Raw genomic sequence first — 26962 nt, forward strand, 5'->3', positions numbered from 1 at the left:
CCAAAACCTCTTCCCCCCCTCCCCCCGATTTGAAAGTACCTTGTCCCCTTATTGGTCCTTTTGGTCAGATGCCAGCCAGGTTACCTGAGCTTCTTAACCCTTTACAGGTAAAAGGATTTTTTGCCTCTGGCCAGGAGGGATTTTATAGTACTATATACAGGAAGCTTGTTACTCTTTCCTTTTTTTTAATGACACCACTAAAACAGTTTTTCTTCTGCCATTCTGGTATAAGCATCTACCTACATCTCTGGGTCGAAATAATTCAAATATGCTGCAATATATTGGCAATGTAGATGAAGAACTCCTCTCTCAAGCTCTGCAAAATAAGGAGAGCTCCACAGGCATGGTATAAAAATGGAGTAAACCCAAGATCACATAGATAACTGTTTCTCCCATGATGGATTTGTGCTTCCTTTTTTAGGGTCATTGAATGTTATAATTTCCATAAGATCTCAGAGAGCTTCCACTGATAATCTATATCTTGTGCAGTGTCCTTAGTTTTGAGGAAAAAATCAGTCCATCTGTCTGTCAAGATATCATAAGAACGGCCATAGTGGGTCAGACCAAAGATTCATCTAGCTCAGTATCTTGTCTTCCAACAGTGACCAATGCCAGGTGCCCCAGAGAACTCCTATCCAGGCGAATACTTTATATAGCTCCAAAGCAATAGTTTTTGCCATTAGAGAGCAAACTTTTATTGCTTCAGAATATCTCATTTTGTAGTCCGCAGTCATCAGGTTTTATTGGTGACCCATTGCATTCTTCTACAAGAGGTTCTATCATGTTCAACCCTATTTACTGAAACAAGAGTGCTTGTCACTCATTGCTTCATCTGGCATCATTCTGCCCTCAGCCTTATTGACTGATTTACTCCCCAGGTTACTTTGTTTCTTAGCTGGATCACATATGGTGACTAGGAATTGGCCATCCTTTTTGAGGGCAACTTGTGTCTTTATTTACATTGAGACCCATGGGAGACATTAACCATTTTTAGTAACCAGAGAGCCCTAGATTTCTCCTGGCATCACGAGTAGCTTAAAATCAGGAGACTCCTGATAATATTGATAGAGTTGTCAACAGTGTTAATACGTGTGTGATGTATGCAATAAAGACAATGATGAGCTCCACAGAAAAGCCCATGAATAAATACATATTTTTTTTAAATTTAATATGTACTAGAAATAATGCAGCATGCAAAAATAAGAAAAGGAATGTATGAAAATAAAATCCCTATAATAATTTTGTTAGAGTCATCATATAGATAACTAAACACTCATTGATTAAACATATACTTTTGGAAGAGCATCTGCAGTATAATATAACGATATCATTTGAACTGTTATAAACATGCAGTGTAAATGCTTATAGAGTAACAGTGTTTAAGGCCAGCAGGTCATGTAGTCTGACCTCCTATATATCACAGGGCTCCAAAACCACCCAGCATCCATGGGCAGAGATTGGGAGGATCATGGGGGGAATTGCCCCCCCAAAACTGGATAAGATTCAGAAGCAATGTATGTGTGTGTGGGGGGGGGTGCCCAGATTTCTCCCTGGTAGTTGGTCCTGCTTTCTTCCCTTGGAGGCAGGGGTGACGCCACAAGCTCTGGGCAGTTCCCCCCACGTGGTCTGCATAAGGGGAGGGCAGGAAAGTAGATCCTAATAACTCACCGCACTGCCTATATGGAGAAACTGACTGGCAGGCACGGAGCCTGGCATTGCTGCTCACCATCCCCCCGCAGTTCCCTTGGAGGACACAGAGGAATGTTGCGTGGGGGTACAAGCGGTGATGCAAGGCACTCCATGCCTGCTGGTCAGTTTCCCCACATGGACTGTGTAACGGAGTGCAGGAGAGCAGCGACCTTCACAGCAGAGCTCCAGTTTGGGGCCATTTTCAATAAGAGCAAGGTGGCTGAGCCACTTCCCCACCCAGGTGAGTGCTCAGCTGCTAGTCCTGGCTGTGCGGGTGTGGCGGAAGGACTGTCAGACTTCCCCTGCAGGGAGCCACCAGGGTCGGGTCAGACCTGGCTCCAGGAAGCTACACACACACACACGCTCCACTTCCTGCCTCCATCACTCCTCAGCTGCGAGGGAGAGAGGTCACTGTATGGGGAGCTGCACCCCCATCTGCCCAACCCTAGTGTATACAGACCTCCCTCCCAAGTGCCGCACGCCTGAATCCCCACCCTGCTGAGCCTCACCCCCTGCATCCAGAGACCCCCCACACCAAGACCCTGCTACTGAACCCCACCAAGCCCCCCACACCTGAATCTGTACCCCACCAAGCCTCACTCACTGCATCCAGAGGACCGCCCTGCTAAAACACTCCCCCCCGCCGCATCTGGATCCCCTGTGGAGCCTCACCCCCTTCCCACCTCTTGGCCCCCCAAATACAGAAGTCAAACTCATAGTATGCCAGCATTCATATGCTAAAGCCAGCAACAAAATTAGACCAAAGTATTACATCCCACAGGAGACTAGACTATTATGTGCCACAGGCAGAGAATATGAGGAACCGAGGTGCACCAGTGCCTGAGGCTCCCACAGTGCCAGTGAAATAACGTTGGTGATGCCAAATAACTGGTCTAGAGACTGAACAGATCTGGTACAACATGGGAAGGAGCAGTGAAAGGTTCCACTAGGTTGTGCAACCAGTTTTCTTGAACCTTGACTAAGGTCAAGTCCCTAAGGGTGAAGAGGTATAGTTCATTTTCCATGTCCAGTTAATCCCAGGCCTCTCTGCTAAGGATGCTTAAAAATGTGCCAGTTATACTGGTTGCTTTTGTTACTTGGAACTGGTGTAAAACCACCAATTCATTTTATGTATATTAGGCTACTGAAATGTCATTAGAAAGCTTTTATTCACTAATGATCTGGGTCTAATTCAAGCTAGTGACCTAAAGGAGAAAAGCTCTGCAACCCGTAACCAAACCTTTATCTTTTAATATTTAGTGGATATTATTCATAATGCAGTAACTATCATATCTACATTAATATGTATCAAATTAGGTAACAGGTGTGTATTGGTTGACACAACTGATTACTAAAAACTTCCGCAAAAAATTTCACACTAAAGTTAGTTCCTTAACAGGTAGCCTGATATTCAGAGGTGCTGACTTTCCGAGGTTTGATTTAATGGGAACGGTGGATGCTCAGAACCTCAGAAATAAGACTTGTGATAGGGGTGCTTAAATATAGATTTAGTAAAATAACTTTAGGTTCTCATGATTGAAAATTGAGGGATTTTTGGTGGAAGAAAGGGTCTCCTAGTTAAAAATTCAACATACCGACCTCCTTCAGTTAGGGATTTAGGAACCTCCCATTCCAATTTTCTAATTCTCCAAATAGACCTCAAGCAAAACACAGAAGAAAAGTATTCCTGATATTGCAAAAGGAAGTGTGGGATAAACATTTAAGACAAGCAAAATTTTCAAGCATTTTTATACACAATTATAAAGATGCAAAAAAGGCACAAGCCTTTTTGTCCCCTCATCCTTTTTGGTAACCGTTAAAAGTAGAGAGGTTGTTTTTGAATTATACCAAACTCAGCTTAAAATGAGAAGTACTAGAAATCTCACAAGGGAGCTTTATCTTCGGACATTTCCAGTGCAAAATGATTTGAATAAATGTCTAAAATTTTGAATGCTTATTCTGAGCTATTGAGATTTGCCCATTACATTTTTTAATTCTATGAGTCCCCTGGAACTCTGTATCATCGGAGTACAAAATACTCCCATCATAAATACAATTCTGGGGGCCCAGAAAGCAATGTATTTGACCATGCCAAATTGTGGCCTTTCCAGAACAGTTGTTTTTCATAGAGTTAGTGACCAGAGGAGATCAAAGTGATCATGTAGTCTGACCTCCTGCGTAACAGAGGCCAGGGGATTCCAAACAAAGAAAAAAAGTTAGTTTGTTCTTTTGACGCCTACATTCTACTATATAGTATTTTATTTTATTTTAATTTAACATTCATATAATAAAATGTTTGTTACAAATATCTCTGTCTGACTCACTTTTGCTTTCAGTTTATAGTCATATTTTGATATAGGTGCATGCAAGATTTGATATAGGTGCATCCTTTCCAAATGACATTCCATAGTAGTCAATTCTCAATAATAATCCTTGAGGTGTTCCAGATTCTGTGCTGCATAGTGATAATAGGAATGGTGTTTCACATGCATCTGTATCTAAAGAGGAACATGATCCTGGGCTGTCCTGCTTTCCATAGTACTGTTTCAAACACATGGCTGAGGGTAAAACATAAAACACACACTGCTGTAACATATAGTATAATGTGGCTCGTAGAATCATAGAATCATAAAAGATTAGGGTTCAAAGAGACCTCAGGAAGTCATCTAGTCCAACCCCCTGCTCAAAGCAGGACCAACACCAACTAATTCATCCCAGCCAGGGCTTTGTCAAGCTGGGCCTTAAAAATCTCTAGGGATGGAGATTCCACCACCTCCCTAGGTAACCCATTCCAGTGCTTCACTGCCCTCCTAGTGAAATAGTGTTTCCTAATATCCAACCTAGACCTCCCCCACTGCGACTTGAGACCATTGCTTCTTGTTCTGTCATCTGCCACCACTGAGAACAGCTGAGCTCCATCCTCTTTGGAACCCGCCTTCAGGTAATTGAAGGCTGCTATCAAATCCCCCCTCACTCGTCTCTTCATCAGACTAAATAAGCCCAGTTCCCTCAGCCTCAACTTCACTTTAATACAGTGATTTACAGGGGATTGTGATTTCACCTCCTGCTTGATTGTGAAGACAGAATCATATTAAAATCCACATGCAGATTTTGTTTGTAATAATCTTACTGCAACAGTTGGACTGAATCTGATTAACACACATGTGCTACGGTTCTGTATGTTCAATTCTTTCAGTTGGAGTCCTCGGTCTTTACAATTATTTATAGAGTAGAGGATCTTGACAATTGATCATCCTAGCCAACATTTTGGGCAACACTGAGGCTTTTTTTGAGGCTTCTTGCATAACTGGCAGAGCTAAAATTTCAGGCTTGTTTTTGTTTTTTAACTGAAAGCAAAAATAAATAAATATTTCTGATTTCATGATTTCTCTTGTGCTTCCCTCTCTCTCCTCTCTGTAACAAGCACACATTTAGATGGAAATGTCTGAGGCATTGACTTTTTTTCCTCTGGGTGTACATCACTATCTTTTTAATGATTGGCTGTCTGGCAGCTGATGAGAGTACTTCCCCTCCCCTCCCAGATAAAGGGTCTGATCCAAAGCCCACTGAAACCAATCAGAATCCTCAGAGGCAGAATCCCTAGAATGGGATCTTGAGCCATTTAGGGGGCAGTGCAGAGAGTTGCTGTTCCACCAACAGGGTGTTTCTGAAGATCACCCTGAAATACATTTGACTTTTTTGCACCGAATAATACATTTTATCTACCTGAAATCCCTTATGTGGATTTTGGTTTTCAAACATTTAAGTTTATGCAGTACTTTGTGGAAATGTTTGTACACCACATATTTCCTGACAGTGTTTAAGGGATATTTTAACACAAAATAATGTTTCATTTTATTATTTTAAAATGTGTAAATACAACATTCATCTAGGTCTTTCATGTATGAGATATTTGGCAATAAGAAAATACTGCATTTTGGGACTCGGGGAATAAAGAAGTGCTGTCAGAATTCACTTTAATATGTTAAAAATCTTGCATTTTGTTGTTTCTTATCAGGTACCATTTCTGTGAACACATTACGTACACCTTACACTGCACCAGGAGAAAGCGAAATCCTAGACCTAGATGATGACTTGTATCTTGGGGGCTTGCCAGAAAATAAAGCAGGGCTGGTCTTTCCAACAGAGGTGTGGACAGCACTTCTCAATTATGGATACGTTGGCTGCATCAGAGACTTGTTTATTGATGGCCAAAGCAAGGATATTCGACAAATGGCTGAAATTCAAAGCACTGCTGGAGTGAAGCCCTCATGCTCAAGAGAAACTGCAAAACCATGCCTGAGCAACCCCTGTAAAAACAATGGTGTGTGCAGGGATGGGTGGAATAGATATATCTGTGATTGTTCTGGTACAGGCTACCTTGGCAGATCATGTGAGAGAGGTAGGTTTCACAAGATTGTGCATGACTCTACAATGTAGAAATTAACAATGATTAAAAATGGCAAGTACTACATTAACTGTTTTAAAAAATAACCCTCATTGTCTGTTCCTCTTCTTCCCACTGGTTTTATATTGACAGAAAAGTAAATTGAATCAAGTGGCCATGTGGCCATATGAAAGAGTTTGGGGGAGATTTTCAAAGGCATAAATGGCAGGTAGGTGCCTGTCAAGGTTCCTTCCCCACTCTGAACTCTAGGGTACAGATGTGGGGATCTGCATGAAAACCTCCTAAGCTTACTTTTACCAGCTTAGGTTAAAACTTCCCCAAGGTACAAATTATTTTACCCTTTGCCCTTGGATTTCCACTGCCAACACCAAACTTTATCTGGGTTCCTGAAAAAAACGAGTTTGGACACGTCTTTCCCCCCAAAATCCTCCCACCCCTTGCAGCCCACTTCCTGGAGAAGGTTTGGTAAAAATCCTCACCAATTTGCATAGGTGACCACAGACCCAAACCCTTGGATCTTAGAACAATGAAAAAGCTTTCAGTTTCCTTACAAGAAGACTTTTAATAGAAGTAAAAAAAAAAAAGAATCACCTCTGTAAAATCAGGATGAATAATCAGGTGAATACCTTACAGGGTAATTAGATTTAAAACATAGAGAATCCCTCTAGGCAAAACCTTAAGTTACAAAAAAAAAAAAAAACCACACAGACAGGAATATTCATTCTATTCAGCACAGCTATTTTCTCAGCCATTTAAAGAAATCATAATCTAACACATACCTAGCTAGATTACTTACTAAGTTCTGTATTTTATTAATATATTTCCATTCCTGTTCTGTCTCCGGCAAAAGCATCATACAGACAGACACAGACCCTTTGTTTTTCTCCCTCCTCCCAGCTTTTGAAAGTATCTTGTCTCCTCATTGGTCATTTTGGTCAGGTGCCAGCAAGGTTACCTTTAGCTTCTTAACCCTTTACAGGTGAGAGGATTTTTCCTCTGGCCAGGAGGGATTTTAAAGGGGTTTACCCTTCCCTTTATATTTATGACAGTGCCTAACTCCCACTGATGATGAGTAAGAGTCAGGTGCCTATCTGCTATTTGTGACTTTGAAAATCCCCCCTTTTGTCATTTTACAAGCTGGGCTGTGAAGAGCTTTGTGACAACATGAGACAGTACTTTCTCTTGTTACTAATTTACTGAAATGTGACTCTATGTAACCTGAATTCACAACAATCTGACTCTGAAATGAGGTCAGATTCTCCACACATGTACACTGGTATACCCCACTATCTACTGTACATTCTTGAATTCCATGAGTGAATTCCAGCCTCATTCAAGTCCTTGGCAAAACTTCCACTGACTTCAGTGATTCCAGGATTTCACATCTTCAGTGTAAGTGAGAAAAAATCAGGCCCCTGGAATCTAGATTCAATCTTTGCAGCTTAAAAAAATTTCTAGTTCATAGGGGAATAAAATTACTGTTCATCAAAAGTAGTAAAATAATTTATATTTAAAATTAATGAATAAAACCTTTAGCTGTGAAGATGAGTGTAAAATCAGATAGTAGCTATGCAAGTTAATTTTTAAAAAATTGGGGAGGAAAACAAATTTGGGTCTTACAAGTATAGATTATTTCTGTTATCATTTCTATTTTATTTTAATTAGTTTAATTAACACTTTAATAATCTGCAAACATAGTGGCATTTCAGTGATATTTAAAAGTAGCATATTGCAATAATAACACTGAGAAGAATTTCATGCTATTGTGTTGTCACGTACGTACTACTTATACTAAATGGCAATTTTTTCTGTGTGCAATACACAGTTTTATAATAGAAAAGGAACGTTGAGTAGCTCATTTTAATATTTTGTATCAAACAGATAGAGCTTTTATTTTTAAATTGACACCAAACAGAATCTGTAAAGACACTTTCAGTGCTTTGCACACACGTTGCATAAATCTTAACTGCAGTACATTAACCATGATTTGTTACAATTGTCAGTTACAGTATTTGTATTTTAGTAATCGAATATTAAATCTCCTTTTCTGTTTCTCTTTTTATAAGAAATCTTTACTTTTATGTTCAAATACTCTCTCTTCTGTGATTTTATTACAATACAAGAACAGACTCAAGCCTTTTATTAATATATTTCAAGAAAAGAGAGAAATGAAATTTGACATCCTTATTTGTAAGGATAAGTGGGGATCTAACAGTTTACCAGAACAAAAATCTTATTTAGTATTTTTATTCCAGTTTGAACAAGAAATGTTAAATGCCAGAACTCTTATTTTGTGAAATCTTATATTACAATTGACACATAATAGAGTCTTCACTTCCAGCCAAAACCTAATCTTCAAGCTTATTGACTGGCAGCTAAAGTTTTTTTCTGTATAGTTTAATTCATTTTGCTAGGTAAAGTGGTCACCTAAAGATTTTACTGTTTAAAAGTAAAACTGATGAATGGTTTTTAAAAAAGTCTAGATATAATCTTGAGGAAATCCCATCACTTTTGTGGTAAATGAAGTCAGGTTATTGGCATTTACAAGTAGGTCCCAGACTTTTAAAAATGCAAGCCCCTTTGGCTAGAGGCCAGTTATTTTGATGTCGCCAGATTGTTCTATTACTCGTGGAGTGAAGTTGGCAGAGGGCATAACCAAACTGTCAGATGAATTACAAAAACCTTCAGTTAAATATGCATGGTCTACCACCCTGTGGCAAAATTCTGCTATTACATATGGCAGAGGTAAAAATAGCACTTATATCTTTCCACATCAGGAAGAGCTAGGAAATATTTACATATTTCAGTCATTAGAGACAGGGACAACAAACATATGCAAATCTATAAATGAGAATTTAATAGCAAACTTCATCATAGGGATTTGTCATGAATATATTTAACGGGTCACAAGAACTCACACAGAATCCTTTTCATTTCCAGTTATTTTTCCGCCTAGTATATTTTCAACTATTGTCCAATTCAGGACTTAATTTCCTAGCACACATAACTTCACCTACTGGGAGTGATGGTAATATGGTATTCTTACTTGCTGGACAAGAGCCAGATATGATTGTGGGGAAGCTAGTAAGAATACCATATTACCATCACTCCCAGTAGGTGAAGTTATGTGTGCTAGGAAATTAAGTCCTGAATTGGACAATATTGGCAGGATCATTTCCTGCCCTTGGGTTTCCCTATCCAGAGGAAACTGCACTGAAAGCAGTTCTCCTTCCAGTAATATTTGTATCCCGAATGGTCATGCATTAATATGATTACAGCTTTTGGGATTCTGAAAGCAGTGTGTTGGCATTTTACCACACAAGTTGTTATAACTACTACCCGAGTGCAATAACTGATACACTATTGTATTTAGTGATATAAATAACACAATTATAATTTTTGTAAGTAATTGAAGTAAAATAAGAACAAACAATAGAGCCTTATAAAGTGGGAAACCATGTTAGAATGAAATATTTGAGGTTAAACAACTGAGCTCTGAGCTGAGTTAGGAGATTAGGATATCTACAGCAAACATGGCATATATTTACATTTGATGACACTAACATTTATGTTCCATGAAGCTTTTTTTGCCTTAATAATCAAAGAAATCATTTATCCTTATTATATGTACCAATACTGTACAATACAAAAAAAATATTATAAATTCATAGAATCATAGAATACCAGGGTTGGAAGGGACCTCAGGAGGTCATCTAGTCCAACCCCCTGCTCAAAGCAGGACCAATCCCCAATTTTTGCCCCAGATCCCAAATGGCCCCCTCAAGGATTGAACTCACAACCCTGGGTTTAGCAGGCCAATGCTCAAACCACTGAGCTATCCCTCCCCCCATAATTAATATTTATGGTAGGTCTTCGCTACAACTACTACAGCAGCACTTTTGCTATGGTGCTGTAGTGCTATACTGTAGACCTACTACAGCCACAGAGGGAGTTTCCATCACTGTAGTAAATACACCCCCTTGAAACAGTAGCTTGGTTGGTGGAAGAATTTATTCATCGACCTAGCTGCATCTACAGTGGAGATTAGATTGACCTAACTACATCACACAGGGCATAACATTTTTCACAGCCTTGAGTGATGTAGCTAGGTCACCCTAAGTTTTACATGTAGAGCAGGCATCAGATAAATTAAATGTATTCAGGTCAGCAGGGCCTGATTAAATTTATCCTAGGGTACTTAAAGAACTAGCTGAAGCAATCTCAGAACTGTTAACAGTTATCTTTGAGACCTCATGGAGGACACGTGAGGTCCCAGAGGACTGGAGAATGGCAAACAGAGTGCTGATCTTTAAAAAAGGGGGGAAAAGAGGACCTGGGAAATTATAGACCAGTCAGCTAACTTCTATATCTGGAAAGATACTGGAACAAATTATTAAACAGTTTGTAAACACTTAGAGAATAAAAAAGTAATAAGTAATAGCCAACATAGATTTGTCAAAAACAAATCATGCCAAACCAACATAATTTCCTTCTTTGACAGGGTTAGTGGCTAATTGGATAGGGGAAAGCTGTAGATGTGATCACTTAATTTTTCGTAAGGCTTTTGATACTGTGCCACATGACACTCTCATTAGCAAAGTAGGGAAATTTGGTCTAGATGAAATCACTGTAAAGTGGGTGCATAACTGGTTGAAAGATTGTAATCAGAGAGTAATTATCAATGACTTTCTGTCAAATTGGGAGGATGTATCTATTGGGCTCCTGCAGGGGTCTGTCCTGGGTCTGGTGCTATTCAATATTTTCATTCATGACTTGGATAATGGGATGGAGAGTATGCTTATAAAATTTGTGGATGACACCAAGAAGGGAGGAGTTGCAGGCACTTTGGAGGACACAATTAGAATTCAAAATGACCTTGACAAATTGGAGACTTGGTCTGAAATCAACAAGATGAAATTCAATAAAAACAAGTTCCAAGTACTGCACTTAAGAAGGAGAAATCAAATGCACAAATACAAACAATATGTATAACTGGCTACGTGGTAGTAGTGAAGAAAAGGATGTGTGAGTTAAAGTGGATCACAAATTGAATTTGAGCCAACAATACAATGCAGTCATGAAAGAGGCAAATAGCATTATGGGGTGCATTAATAGACATATTGTTTGAAAGACACAGAAGGTAATTGTCCTGCTCTGCTCATCACCGGTTAGACCTTGCCTGGAGTACTATGTCCAGTTCTGGGTGCCATATTTTAGGAAAGATGTGAACAAATTGCTATCCTATGGACTCGCACCAACAAAAATGATTAAAAGGTTTCAAAAACCCTGACCTATTTGGAAAGGTAAAATTTAAAAAAATGAAAATTTTTAGTCTTGAGAAAGGAAGGTGGATGGATACCCTGGTAAGTCTTCAAATATGTTAATGGCTGTTACAAAGAGGACTGTGATCAATTGCTCTCTGTGTCCACTACAAATTGGACAAGAAGTAATCGACTTAATCTGCAGCAAGAGGTATATAGGTTAGATATTAGGAAATACTTTCTAACTATAAGGATAGTTAAGCACTGAGTAGGCTTCCAAGTGGGGTTGTGGAATCTCTGTTATTGGAGGTTAAGAAAAGCTTAGACAAACATCTATTTGGGATGGTTTAGATATACTTGGTCCTGCCTCAGTATCAGGTGCTGGACTTCACAAGGTTCCTTCCAAACCCATATTTCTATGAATATATGATTCTGTAATCTGATCAGATCAGTAACTAAGGAAAAGCCATAGGACACAAAAGCCATTTTATGCTCATTCCAGCCTATTTAAAGTTAATAGTTTTTTGTTTGCACGTGCAGAAATTGGGTTGTATGTGCTTATTTTCCCACTGTAACAAATTCTTGGTTATACATAAAGTAAAAACATCAGTATAATATATGGATTGGTTTAGTTGTTTATGGAAACTATAGCAGATGGAGGGGCAGATGTCATAGCAATATAATTTGGCTTCATCTCTAATTTTCATCATGGATCACAATATGTAACTGCCTCTTGGCAAAGCCTTTCACAGGTGCATACTTTTAGCTGGACAACAAGGAATAATGCATAAGAGCAAATTTATCTAAGAAAGGACAGGCATGCAAAGTTGCAAGGAGTTAAATTAAATGAACTTTCCACAGGGGAAATACACTTGAATGTATTTTTCCCTCTGTTTGAATTGTCTCTGTATATTTTTTAATAAAATAGAAAAACTCCTAACAAACGCAGGACTATATGAAAAGTCATGTGTTTCCTATTGTTATAATAACCTCATCTCCTACCTATTTAATTACTACCAATTTCATCCTTTGCACCCTGCTAAATCCTGTGGGGCTAGATTCTCCCACCCTAATCTTGTTGTGTAGTGAAGACATCCCCCTCAAACAATCCTACTGGAGTAAAGTACTACTTGTTATGAATGAAGGTGGCGGAATCTTATCCATGTTAAACATTTATCCTAACTGTAGTGTATCAATTTCAGTTTTCATCCATATTTTATCCAGTAGTTATTTATATATTGAGAATTATTAGAAAGTACACCCAGAGACCCCTCAAGTCTGTCACTTTTTGCTTTATTTCATCCAAGCTGCTTTTTGAAGAGAAGGGTGTTAACATCCAACATCACTGATCTTTCCTTTACATTTTGATGTATTGGGTCATGTCACTAAGTCTCCTGTTGACTGGAGTATTTTTTAAATCTAACTAAGTCACTTCTTATTGCAAAACATGAAACTATTTTATCCGGTTATGCAAAGTTTTGGATTTTTGGGAAGGATTTTTAAAAAGTATAAAAAGAAAAATGAAATAATGAAAATATTTGCAAACACACATTGAAGTCATTGGAACTACTCATAGTTTATCCATGATCAGGATCTTAAATAGTTACACGTCTGGAATGAGCACTATTAAGGGACAAATTCTGTTCTTTCGTACTTAAACGTAAATTCTCTGATTTAAGTACAACCCATGTCCCTTGAGTTCCAGTCCAGTGTACTATCACTGGTCATGGAATGTCACCAAAATGTAACCTGCTTAAATTCTTACCGAATTCACAAAGTGTTTTGGACTACCCAAATCTGCATTTTTTGTGTGAAAAACTTTCATATAGAAATTCACCCAGCTGCAGGGAGGAGATGCAGGGGGGATGATGCATCATCTCTCCCTCAAAATGCCAGTGTTGGGAAACACTTCTTCCACCTCCACACTGTGAAACCCCATCTGAGACACTTGGAAAGACCATGGTAAAGTGACTTGTGAGGAAGCCATTATTACACCTTCCATATATAAATTATGGAGCAGAACTAGTTAGTAAAATTGAAGCAGCCTGATGAAACAGACTGGGTTTTTCATGATAACATCTTCAATGTTTCATTGAATATAAATTCTTTTAAACTGTGTCTCAAAAAAGGTATTTGAAATCCTTTCAGATATCCTTACTCATCTCCTCCAAATTTTTCATAGGCTATCATTTAAACTTTTATTACATGCCATGGATATCATGATATAGGCAGAAATACAAAACATAATCCCCATATAAGAGTTTAAAACAATTTAAAATGCTGTTGTGTCTGAACCATATCACAGCTAATTACAAAGTGAGGAATGGGATAACTGAAACTGGCCCACAACTGGTCCTTTGTTTTTTAGTATCCTATACCTCAGTCTTCATATTCCAATGTCCTGATCTGCTACTGCCTTCAAAACACAATCTTATTTCCAGTCAAACTTCTCATCCTATCCACATCCTTCACCTCCTCTTCACATGAACTTCATTGCCCCTGAGGAAGCCAAGCCAAAACTCCCACACTTCACACTGGATAATTCATTTTCTTTTTTCTCTGATATTGTACTTATTTTTAAAGCTCTTGTCCCATTCCTCCTCAGACCCCTCAGACCCCTCACTGCACCCTACATTTTTTCTTCTTTCTTCCCCTTGCTTTCTTCCCTTTCACTTAGCATCACTACAGTGCCAGTAGCTTCTTTCTGACCTGAATAATGATAACTAAATGTTGATTCCAGAACTGTAAGCTCTTTGGGGCAGGGACCATGTGCTAAGTGCTGTGCAAATAGAACAAAAAGATGGTTCTCCAGTCCGCGACTGGAGCTTCTAGTTGTCAGAATAGAAGTAATAAATAAATAAATAATTCCCCATTAGTGATACAAGTCTAAAATTAAAAAAAAAAGAAATGGCTACTATTGTGTCAAAGGGAGGTGGCATGGAGAATGATTGGGGGGATGGAGGATAGGTGGGAGGGAGTAGGAAATAGTGGAGTAAATAATGTAGTACATATAGTTTCAGAGGAAAGTAAGAAGTCACTTACTGTGCAGTGGAGGGCTAAGCATTCCTCAATAATAGGAGGAAGCAGATGCATTGAGAGGAACAAGGCAGGAAGGGAAGAAAAGAGAAGAGAGAGATGTGAGCTCATTTTCTGTTCGCTTGACAGATTTAAGTCTTCAATTTAAAATGGAAAACATTTTTATTGTAAATTTTAGTCCTTAATTCTAGTCCTTTGGTCTGGAACCTTATGTCCAAATTGCTCAAGGTATACACGGAAGAATAACAACAACCCTTTGGCCCTTTGAGGGGTTCTCCTGAGAGTTTATCTCCTTTCTGAAAAAAACAAATGAGAGAATAACAAAAAATGTGGCTGGGTTTTTCGAAAGGGGGCAAAGGGGAGACTCACAGGAAAGTCCGTAGGAATGGGAAAAAAACAATGCGGAGTCCTTGGGGCACCGTAGAGACTAACACATTTATTTGGGCATAAGCTTTTGTGGGCTAGAACCCATCTGATGAAGTGGGTTCTAGCCCACTAAAGTTTATGCCCAAATAAATTTGTTAGTCTCTACAGTGCCCCAAGGACTCCGCATTGTTTTTGCTGATACAGACTAACACGGCTGCCCCTCTGAAACCTGTCACCCTAGGAATTGGGTTCTCTTTTTTCTTAGGCAATTTAGGAAATCCCAGCCTACATCGACATTAGCAGCCTGATTATCCTCTCACACCAGTTTTACATCTGTTTAACTCCATTGACTTCACTGAAGTTAATCTAGATGACACTATTTAAAAAAAAAAACAGAATCAGGCCCTGACAATTTCAACAGGTATGTATATAAAGATAAGACTTACATTTTCTGAGCATGGAAGGGAAATATGTCTTTAAGCAAAGTTATCAGTTCATAAATTCATTCAAGAAATGTTTCGTTTCATCAGTTTTTAGCAAGCAAGGATTAACATCTCACTTCTGTTGGATAATTCTTCCCTGTACCTGGGATTTGATGCTAATATAAAATAGAAAAAGAAAATCCAGCTAGTATCAATGGCCTCCAGCATTGTTTAATAAAGGCTCTTTCCCTGTCGTGCTTCCAGCACTGTAATTATAGTAAAACTGTTATTCCCTGCACTAGAGGCAGTACCTCCTCTTAACAAGTACCATATTATTAAACCTTTATCACAGCCATTTTGAACTTAAACTTCTGCTCTAGTAGCATTTAATCTAATGAACCTCTTTGGAGCAACTGAATAGGAAAAAAAAAACAATCTATGTCACCATTATGCACACAGCTCCATACTCATGTGAGGGTTATGGGCACAGATGATGAGAGCCTTAATCCATAGTAGTCCTTTGAGACTCATACCCAGCCCTGCATAACCACTCAGCCACAAGCTTCCTCCACTTATTCAGGCTATCATCTTGCTAAATCAACAATCCATAGTGGATGCCTGTAAAAGTTGCAAGGAAGGAAACCAGAATCTCCTGGTTGCTGAGAGGAAATTAAAAAAAGAGAGAGAGTGAGGGAGAGAGAGAGAGAAAGCGCAAAATCTCGTGCTCCATGAGCCATTCTTACATTATGGAGAAAAATGCTTTCCTAACCTCAAAAAAGATTGACGAAAGCTTTCCAGAATATCCTGCATAAACTTATTCTAACATAAGAATATGATTGGGCAGGAAGGCATGACAGCAAGGATGCAGAAGAAAGGTGCCATCCTAGGATGAGAGAAAACAGAACTCCCTGTAGTGGTGCAAAGACCATTCACAACTCAGCTGTAGTTTACTAGCCAGTCAGGGCAGAGGGAGTTAGTACTAGGGGCAGAACACTCCAAGATCCACCAGGAGCCTGAAAAAAAGGAGATGGGAGTAGAGGAAAAAATCAACCTGCTCCACTGAGGCTGGCACCACACCCAGAAATGTGGGAGAAAGAAATTTCAGACCCTGCTCAGCAAGATTCAGACCCCACTGTGGCTAGTAAGATGCGTGTTATCAAAAGTCTGAGATTTTTATCTGCTTGATAGCAATCATTTGTGGCCCTTTGGGCTTAAGCCATCCCACAAGCTGCCACAACCTGCAAGCTGCCACTCTTTGAGATAAACAGAACACTGGCAAAGAGGTCAACTTTGCCCCCCCCCCAGACTCAGAGATTACAAGACCATTTACTGTGTGTGGAAAAATGTGATGATAAGGGCTCAGTTTCTCAAAAATATCAATAAACGAGTTTGAGATTAATAAGCTTTCAGTTTCTGCCAAAGAATAATCTTTAGGGTTCACCATTCTTCCCATGACTGCTTCCCATAATACTTTAGTTTCCCTAATATTACTAATAGGAAGAAAAACAGGACCAGTTTCCACCTGTTATACCATGGGAGTCAGAAAATCTCTGAGTGTTAATTTCCAAAAGAATATTTTTACATTTTGCAACGTCCTACAAAACAAAATGCCTGTAAATTTCATTTTATGCTGCTGGGTTCCATCTATCCATTGTGCAAACTATCAATAGTAACAGTAAAGACATTATCATCAGAGAATCTTTTACTGTACAATAACCTTGAATCGGACTCTGAAACATTATTCACCCTAACTTCATCAGGATTATTAACAATTCTGTAGACACCATAGAATCACCAGAAATCATGGCCCTGATGGGCAGTGAAGAAGAATCAAGAAGCACAAATTAATTTTCTCTTCTGGTACCTCTTTGCTAATACTGCCTGACGATGAGAGAAGGGGTGGGTGGGTGGGAATGATATAGATACTCCTGGATCTACCACCAAATTTAAAAGAGACCCTCTTCCCTGCAGCTCTCTTATTCAGGAATCTGGAGAAGAATCTATTTCTGTGATGACTGAGGCAGCGGGTACTGTAGTGCTGTTCATGTTACAACCTTAGAAAAATATTTCTTGTTAACAGTGCCTCTTACCACAGACTCTCTTCTCTTGGATAAATAACAGCTAGCTCTGATGCAGCACTTGTTCTTCAGTAGATCTCAAAGCATTTTACAGAAGAGGTCATTAGTTGCATTTTACAGGTGGAGAAATGGAAGCACAGTGAAGTGAAGTGACTTGCCCCAGGTCACCTGCAGGCCAGTGGCAGAGCTAGAAATAGATCCCAAAGCACTACTATCATATTTTCCATTTCTGGAATGTGTGATGATATTTATTTCCAATGCTTGCACTGACATAATTCTTATTGTCACCACACTGGTCAAATCCTCCTTTCTATCCCCAATTTTGTCATTTGTTTAGGGCATTTCTGTGCTGTAGTCCATCAGCACTTGATTGTGATACCCATGCCAGTTTGCCTAACAATTTAGAGCTTGAATGGATTTCTGAGTTGTTGTCCAGAGGCCTTTTGTCACTTGGTCTCAACTCAGGCTTCTCAAATGGTTTTCGGGACATCTGTTTCCAAAATAACTGGTGTGGTTATGCGAAAAAGGACTGAGGACATCATGTCTGCTCATCATGACAGTAAATCCTGGAAGGCCATTGCTGAACAAATCAATACCCGTTCACACTCCTTTTTATCTTTCTGACCCCAGCTAACATCTCAGTAGTCCCCCAAATACAGAGTATCCCAAAGTATCTCAGGGTAAACAATAAAGACATACCAATTACACAACTAGGCCATGTCTGTCATGGTGTCCTCTTCTTGCTACCCAATCGCCAGGGATTATTTTAGGGAATCTACAGTCAGCCCTAAAATATCTATTCTGGTATGATTTTGCACAGTTTGTCATATTCCCACTGCTTTTAGTACATCTGCATTTATTGAATATTTAAAATCTCTCTAAACTCCTCTTAACTAGCATGCCAATTACAAAATCGTATTCCAGATTTTCAGTAACTGTACCTTTCTGATCATGATAAAGGTCCTTGGCATTCTCTACATATACCAGATACCATGACTTGTCATTTGTAAAACTGCCCCTTCCAACTGAGCCAGAGGAACTTCAAAAAACTGTAATTAACTGGGATGCTCAAAAATATCTCACTGAGATCTGCTTTGATAATGAAATTTCTCAACAGAACCATGAGCAATAAGTCCTTTATCTGTCTATTCTGAAGGATTTTTGATTTAAGAAGAGCGGAAATCCCCTTCTCCTCCTTCCCAAGACTGTATTTTTCCTGCAAATATAGAACGGATAAAATCCCCCAGACTTGCAATTTCTAAAGCCTTGATGATAATATTTGCAGTCTGTTCTTCCTGTGTCTGGGTGATTTTCATGAATAATTTTATTGGTGAGGGTTTAGTGGTTGGAAATGGATTTAAAACAATGTAACCCCCTGCCACACAATTCCAGTCTGACTTTGGAGGGTTTATATGCCTTCACACTTTGTTGCAGTGACCTGCCTTTCCACTGGATAATGTGGTCTGGAAAAAGTAGAGACAATGTCTTTCTCTAGTGATTGCAAAGGGGGGGCCATTGAAAAGTTTTAAAAATTATGTTAAGTAAATCAACAACCTTACCACCATTTGGTTTTTCTTTTGGTATTTGCTATGGTATTCACTGTAGCATCCAAGTTCCTTGCAAATATTAATGGATTTAGGTTCATAACACTGGTGATATAAGGAATAATTATCCCCATTTTACAGATGAAGAAACTAAAGCATAGAAAGAATAAGTAGCTTAATTTGCTCAATAAAGCCTGTGGTAGAGCCAGCAATAGAACAAAGCTCTCCTGGTTCACAGTCTAGGGCCTTAACCACAGAACCATCTATCCTCTCCAGCTGGTTAATGAAATCCTCTGGTAACAGGACATTCTGACCATTGAAAATTGAAAAGTCTGCTGGCAGAAAAAAGGTGCACATTTTGAATCCCAAACTGGAACTTGCATGTGAGAAGTCCTTTCATGGTCATCTTGCCTGTGGATTTGGACTATATCCTTCCTTTAAACAGACTGCTGGCACTTAAAATTAAAAAAGTCGTAGAGCAATTTTTAAACTAAGGGCTGGGGGAAAGCCAACAGGTGCAGAGAAGCATGTGGTTCAGAGAGAGATGTCCCTTAGGAGAAGATCTATTGACAGAGATTCTCTATGTTCTAGTAAGATGGAGAGGATGGAAGATGATAAAATATGGGTAGGATCTGATAAGACACAGTCAAATGAAAAAGAGTCCCATTCAATTACATCATATAATGGCAGATAGCTAAAAAGTGACAATTTTTTAAAGTGCTTATATACAAATGCTAGAAGTCTAAATAATAAGATGGGTGAACTAGAGTACCTCATATTAAATGAGGATATTGTTATAATAGGCATCACAGAAACTTGGTGGAATGAGGATAATGAATGGGACACAGTAATAGCGGGGTACAAAATATATCAGAAGGACAGAGAAGGTCATACTGGTGGGTGAGTGGCACTATATGTGAAAGAAAGCATAGAGTCAAATGAAGTAAAAATCTTAAATGAATCAAACCGTACTATAGAATCTCTATGGGTAGCAATTCCATGCTCTAATAATAACAATATATCAGTCGGCCTATACTAGCGACCAGGATGGTGATAGTGACTGTGAAATGCTCAGGGAGATTAGAGAGGCTATAAAAATTTTAAAAAATAGTAATAATGGGGAATTTCAACTATCCCTATATTGACTGGGTACACGTCACCTGAGGATGGGATGTGAGATAAAGTTTCTTGACATCTTAAATGACTGCTTCTTGGAGCAGCTAGTCCTGGAACCCACAAAAGGAGAGGGAATTCTTGATTTAGTCTTAAATGAATCATAGGAGCTAGTTCAAGAGGTGAATATACCTGAACTGCTTGGTAATAGTGATCATAATATAATTTAACATCCCTGTGGTCGGGAAAACATCACAGCAGACCAACACTGTAGCATTTAATTTAAGAAAGGAAGACTACACAAAAATAAGGAAGTTAGTTAAGCAGAAATTAAAAGGAACAGTGCCAAAAGTGAAATCCCTGCAAGTGGTATAGAAACTTTTAAAAAACTCTATAATAAAGGCTCAACTTAAATGTATACCCCAAATTAAAAAAAAAACATAGTAAGAAGACCAAAAATGTGCCACCATGCTAAACAACAAAGTGAAGCAGTGAGAGGCAAAAAGGCATCCTTTAAAAAGTGGAAGTTTCCAGTGAGGAAAGTAGAAAGGATCATAAATTCTGGCAAGTTAAGTGTAAAAATATAATTAGGAAGGCCAAAAAATAATTTGAAGAACAGCTAACCAAAAATTCAAAAAGTAATAGCAAAAAAAATTTGTAAGTACATCAGAAGCAGGAAGCCTGTTAAACAACCAGTGGGGCCACTGCATGATTGAGGTGCTAAAGGAGAACTTAAGGACAATAAGGCCATTGTAGAGAAACTAAATGAATTCTTTGCATCAGTCTTCAGGACTGCGGATATGAGGGGGATTCCCAACCCTAAGCCATTCTTTTCAGGTGACAACTCTGAGGAACTATCCCAGATGCAGGTGTCATTAGGGGAGGCTTTGAAACAAATTGATAAACTAAAAAGTAATAAGTCACCAGGATCAGATGGTATTCACCCAAGAGTTCTGAAGGAACTCCCATGTGAAAGTTCAGAACAACTAACTGTGAATGTAACCTATCATTTAAGTCAGATTCTGTACCTGATGACTGGAGGATAGGTAATGTAACACCAACTTTTTAAAAAGGCTCCAGTGGCAATACCAGCAATTACAGGCCCATAAGCCTAAATTCAGTACCGGGCAAACTGGTTGAAACTATAGTAAAGAACAGAATTATCAGACACATTGATGAACATGATTTGTTGGGAAAGAGTCAACATGGTTTTTGTAAAGGGAAATCATGCCTCACCAATCTACTAGAATTCTTTGAGGGGGTCAACAAGCATGTGGACAAGGGTGATAGAGTGGATATAGTGTACTTAGATGTTTAGAAAGCCTTTGACAAGATCTCTCACTGAAGGCTCTTAAGCCAAGTAAGCTGTCATGGGATAAGAGGGAAGGTCCTCTCATGGATCAGCATCTGGTTAAAAGATAGGAAACAAAGGGTAGGAGTAAATAGTTTTCAGACTGGAGAGAGGTAGATAGTGGTGTCCCCCGGGGTTCTGTACTGGACCAGTACTGTTCACATATTCATAAATGATCTGGAAAAGGGGGTAAACAGTGAGGTGGCAACATTTGGAGATAATACAAAACTACTCAAGATAGTGAAGTCCAAAGCAGACGGCGAAGAGTTAAAAAAGGATCTCACAAAACTGGGTGACTGGGCAACAAAATGTTGATAAATGCAAAGTAATGCACACTGGAAAACATAATCCCAGCTATACATATAAAATAATGGGGTCTAAATTAGCTATTTCCACTGAAGAAAGAGATCTTAATGTCATTGTAGTTCTCCAAAAAAAAAAAAATCCACTCAATGTTCTGTGTCAGTCAAAAAAGCTAATAGAATGTCTGGAATCATTAGGAAAGGGATAACTAATAAGACAGAAAATATCATATTGCCTCAATATAAATCCATGGCATGCCCTCATCTTGAATATGGCATACAGATGTGATAACCTCATCTCAAAAAAGATATATTGGAACTGGAAAAGGTAGAGAAAAGGGAACAAAATTACTAGGGGTATGGAACAGCTTCCATATGAGGAAAGATTAATAAGACTGGGACTTTTCAGCTTGGAAAAGAGACAACTAAGGGGGGATATAATAGAGGTCTATCAAATCATGACTGGTGTGGAGAAAGTAAATAAGGAAGTGTTATTTACTCCTCATAACATTAGAAGTAGGGGTCACCAAATGAAATTAATGAGCAGCAGGTTTAAAACAAAAGAAATTATTTCTTCACACAATGTACAGTGAACCTGTGGAACTCTTTACCAGAGGAGGATAAGAAGATTATAACAGGATTCCAAAAAGAACTAGATAAGTTCATGGAGCACAGTTCCATCAATGGCTATTAGCCAGGATGGACGGGGTGGTGTCCCTAGCCTCTATGTGCCAGAAGCTAGGAATGGGCGAGGGCATGGATCACTTGATGATTACCTGTTCTGTTCATTCCTGGCATTGGCCACCATCGGAAGACAGGATACTGGGGTGGATGGACCTTTGTTCTGACCCAATATGGCTGTTCTTACATTTTTATATTTCAATTGACTCCATCAGCCTTTGGATCAGGCCCTTGGTGTGCCCCACCATTTCTTTTGTTGTGACACTTCATTGTCCATGGTCCTACTGGCCCATTCGGATGGGAAAGTATTTGGTTCCAGCATCAGATAATTTGGCTAGGTTTATGGACCATTTCCCCAGACCATTGATTCTCCACATGCACATCCTAAAGAGTCTCAGAAATATAATCAGTAATCACTTCCTGTAAACCGGTGGTGGGCAACCTGCGGCCTGTCAGGGTAATCTGCTGGTGGGCTGCCAGACAGTTTGTTTACATTTGCATGGCTGCCCGAAGCTCCCTGTGGTCGCAGTTCGCTGTTCCTGGCCAATGGGAGCTGTGGGAAGCAGCAGCCAGCACGTCCCTGTGGCCCGCGCTGCTTCTCGCATCTCCCATTGGCTGGGAACAGCAAACTGCGGCCACGGGGAGCTTCGGGCAGCTGTGCAAATGTAAACAAATTGTCCGGCTGCTCATCAATGGATTACCCTGATGGGCCACAGGGTACCCACCCTGCTGTAAATCATTGTGGCTCACCACAAAAAATAAGAAGAAGAAAAAAATGATGAAAATCCCTTATATATATGGCACACTTCTTGGTATGTTTATCACACGCTGGGAAACTAAAACTGACCAATTGCTCATTGGTCTTACAGCCATTGTGCGATACCACAAATCCTCCCAAGAAGGGAATTCTCTGTGGTATTTGAAACTGACAGTTATTTGTAGTGTTGGACTGTGGTAGGCTTACCTCAGTTTTTTCTTACCCCCAAAGTGTCAGATCCAATTTTAATCCTTTTTTGAGGCTGTCTCAGTGTTCATAAATACCATTGTGATTCCATCGTTCTACAGTCATCATGGATGTGAGATGATTTACTCTTAGATTCATAGATTCATAGATATTAAGGTCAGAAGGGACCAGAGGAATCATGACACATTTCACCTTAAGGCAGTGGTTTTCAAACTGTGGGTCGTGACCCAGTACTGGGTCATTGAATGTAAGGCACTGGGTTGCGGTGACTCTGGTCAGCACTGCCGACAGGGCAGTTAAAAGTCCCATCGGCGGTGCTGCCTGTCTAAGGCAGGCTAGTCCGTACCTGTTCTGACATTGTGCTGTGCCCCAGAAGCAGCCAACAGCAGGTGGCTCCTAGGCAGGGGGGACCATGGAGCTCCGCACACTGCCCCTGCCCTAAGTACTGACTCCGCACTCCCATTGCCTGGGAACCAGCTAATTGGAGCTGGGGGGATGGTGCCTGCGGGTGAGAGCCATGTGGAGCCGCTTGTTTACCTCTGCCTAGGAGCTGGACCTGCTGCTGGCCACTTCCCAGGCGCAGCACAGTCCACGGTGGCAAAAGAGGCAGGAAGCCTGCCTTAGCATCCCTGCTGCGCTGCTGACCGGGAGCTGTCTGAGGTAAGCCCGCACCCCAATCCTGTGCCCCAATCCCCTGCCCCAGCCCTGAGCCCCCCCAAACCCAGAGCTCCATCCAGTACCCCAAAGCCCTCATCCTTGGCCCCACCCCAGAGCCTGCATCCCCAGCCCAGAGCCCTGACCTCTCCCTGCACCCCAACCCCCTGCCCTAGCCCCGACCCCCCCAACCTAGAGCCCCCTCCTGCACCCCAAATGCTTTATTCCCGGCCCCACCCCAGAGCCTGCACCCCCTCACACACCCCAACCCTCTGCCCAAGCCTGAGCCCCTCACACACCCCAAACCCCCATCCCCAGCATCCGCATCGACAATTTTCTTCAACTGGGTCACCAGAAAAAAGTTTGAAAACCACTGCCTTAAGGGTTCTTTTTGGTAATTTGGTAATAACCATATTATGGGTAATAAGAACCTTGATTGGCTTAAACAGAAAAAGCCCTCCAGTAATGATCAAAGTAGGTTACTCAGAGGTGAATTTTCAAGATTGGAGTATAATATTGACCTAGATAGCTTTGACCTAAGTTTACACAATTAGGCCTCAATCTTGCAAGCTCTTGCATATGTGATTTTATGCACATGTCCATAAAGTCGTGCACATGTATTTATCGCATTGGGCCTTAAAAAGTATAGCAATTGAGTTAATTAAAATAAGTCTAAAAGTTGCATTGCTTGTCCCCAAAACCTGAGATTTGTGATTTCAAATCAACTTTGCATATGTATGACAACAATGACTGTTATATCATTTTTCATTTTGGATCTTTTGGCTATATACATGTGTTGGCTTTTCTATTAAGAGTTTCAATAAATACAGTATAACTATTTATTTTGTAACTAGCAGTTTTCTTGTCCATTTCCAGAGGCAACAGTTTTAAGCTATGACGGGAGTATGTTTATGAAGATACAGCTCCCTGTTGTGATGCATACAGAGGCTGAAGATGTGTCCTTACGGTTCAGGTCTCAGCGAGCTTATGGCATTTTAATGGCAACTACTTCTAGGGAATCTGCAGATACACTTCGTTTAGAGCTGGATGCAGGACGAGTTAAACTAACGGTCAACCTAGGTAACAAACCCTCCCCCCCAAGAAATTAACATCTTCAGCATTCTTATTCTTATTATTTTGCTTGCAAGCATTTATTGAACAACCTGTTTGACATTAAAATTAAATTATATATATGTAACATGCATACACACGCATCCGTTATTTAAAGTTACTGATTTTATTCTTTTGGTTTTGCATTTTTTATTCTTTACACAGTCTAACATAACCCATCATAATATATTTTGTACTATTGTGTGTTCTAAAAAGAGAAGGCCAGTTCATCAGTGACGTTTCTAGGTGAAATAATTTTAACCTGCTTGATTTCTGAGAATTGGTCTCTACCCACAGATTCTTCATAATTAGCAACTACAGAAGTTGAATGTACAGAGAGAACTGTTCCAGCTATTATATGTAGGTCAGTGTAATTTTAGCTCCAACAATTAACATAACATATACATACATAATCAAAAAACTTCTAATTTTCACACATGAAATATTGTACATTATGTCAACTGATGGACAGTATTGGTTTCCTCTTTTTAACAGTCACATATGTAGTGAAATCCATCTTTTCTTTTATGAACAATTCTGTAGTGGTATTTTTGTGTCAAAAGATAACACAACCCTTCAATGCCCGAAGTCTGCGGCCCTCAGCAAACAGCCATGTGAACACAAAAAACACAAGCCCTTCTACAGAAAACAAATTAATAAAACGCTTTCCTGGTTTGGCATATAACTGACAAAATGTTAGGTTACTATTTTCTGTAATAAGTATCGAACTCCACATGCCCTTTTCATTTTGCCTTATGTTTTTGTTGGATTTTTTTTTTTTTTAGAGAGAGAGTAGGAAAGAGAACAAACACAGTGAATAAAAACTCATTTAGGTTCCGTGAAGTGATCTATTTTACATTGTTGCTTTCAAGACTGACGAATAACTATTTGAATTAGCTGTTTATATGGTGATTTTGTAGATATAAGATTAAAGTGTGTAGATAACACGATGATGAGCTCACATCCATTATGTAGAAAAGTAGGTCACTGAATTACTATTCTGATATTTATGGCAGGTAGGGGTGAGAGGAGGGGAGAGGTTGAAGGGAAGAGAAGGGAATTAAAAGTTAAGACAACCAAGTGGTCCTCTTTGACTGTTCTCTTATAGTTCCCTCTTGTGACAGCCTAGGGTTACTGCAAGCTGATAAAATGTTTTGAATCACAAAATGGCAATGTGGGGCCTCCTTCAGGAAAGCTTTCTGTAGTAAGAGGTGTGTAGGTGCTGGTCCCTGGCTGTTTGCAACCACTTTTCTGATGCGGTTGACGACACATGACAAACTCAGCTATATGGCAACAAAATCTAGGTTTTATATTAATTATGCTCCTCAAAGGTGCTGAAGATAAATTATTGTACGTACATAGTGTTGCATATTTTTAAAATCTGGGGTCATAATCCAAGAAAATGATTCTCCAGAGCAAGCCAATCTGTTTTCATATACAGTAGATATCTATATAGATATAAAAGGAAAGTAAACGAAAAATCAATACCTGTGTTAGCTGTAATATTTATTCCACACAAATAACAATAGCAAATTCTTAGGCGAGAACTAAGCTGAAAAGAGATGATATTCCCGAACTCCTGGATTTTCCAAATAAAATGTTCTTAGATATTAATATGAGACTTTAAATACAGTAATTGTTCTGCTGTGAATTGATTGCATACATTTATATAAACTAAAATATAAACTACAGTGTGAAAGACTATTTACAAACATAGAAAGAGCTTTATATTTTACTACTTAGTTTAATAGTAAGAAAAAAAGTCCACCTTTGAGGTGTAATATATAATTGTGGTCCAAGATGAATGATGGTGGCTTGGCCTGCTCTATGCCCCATTGTGACGGAGCACTTTTTAATTACACTGAGAAAAATTATCTGTTCTTTCACAGATGGGGAGAAAGTTGTGGCCTGCCTCAATCAAGCATTTTTGACAGCTAAACATGATTTTTCACTTAGATTTGTCACCATGTAGCTTTGTTTGAA

The 26962-nt window shown here is 39.4% G+C and overlaps 1 protein-coding gene across 23 annotated transcripts in view; it reads left to right on the top strand.

The window, feature by feature from the left end:
- The window catches only part of NRXN1 (neurexin 1), a 1265182-nt gene that overhangs the window by 567700 nt on the left and 670520 nt on the right, over positions 1-26962 (top strand). For all 23 annotated transcript variants that reach the window (XM_073339213.2, XM_078852309.1, XM_078852310.1 and 20 more), the window contains 2 exons: positions 5708-6091; positions 24746-24949. In XM_073339213.2, coding sequence (XP_073195314.1) covers positions 5708-6091; positions 24746-24949 — 588 coding nt within the window. The remainder of the gene's footprint in view (positions 1-5707; positions 6092-24745; positions 24950-26962) is intronic.

This window comes from Lepidochelys kempii, chromosome 3, assembly GCF_965140285.1.
Source record: "Lepidochelys kempii isolate rLepKem1 chromosome 3, rLepKem1.hap1, whole genome shotgun sequence".
NCBI classification, from domain to species: Eukaryota; Metazoa; Chordata; order Testudines; family Cheloniidae; genus Lepidochelys; species Lepidochelys kempii.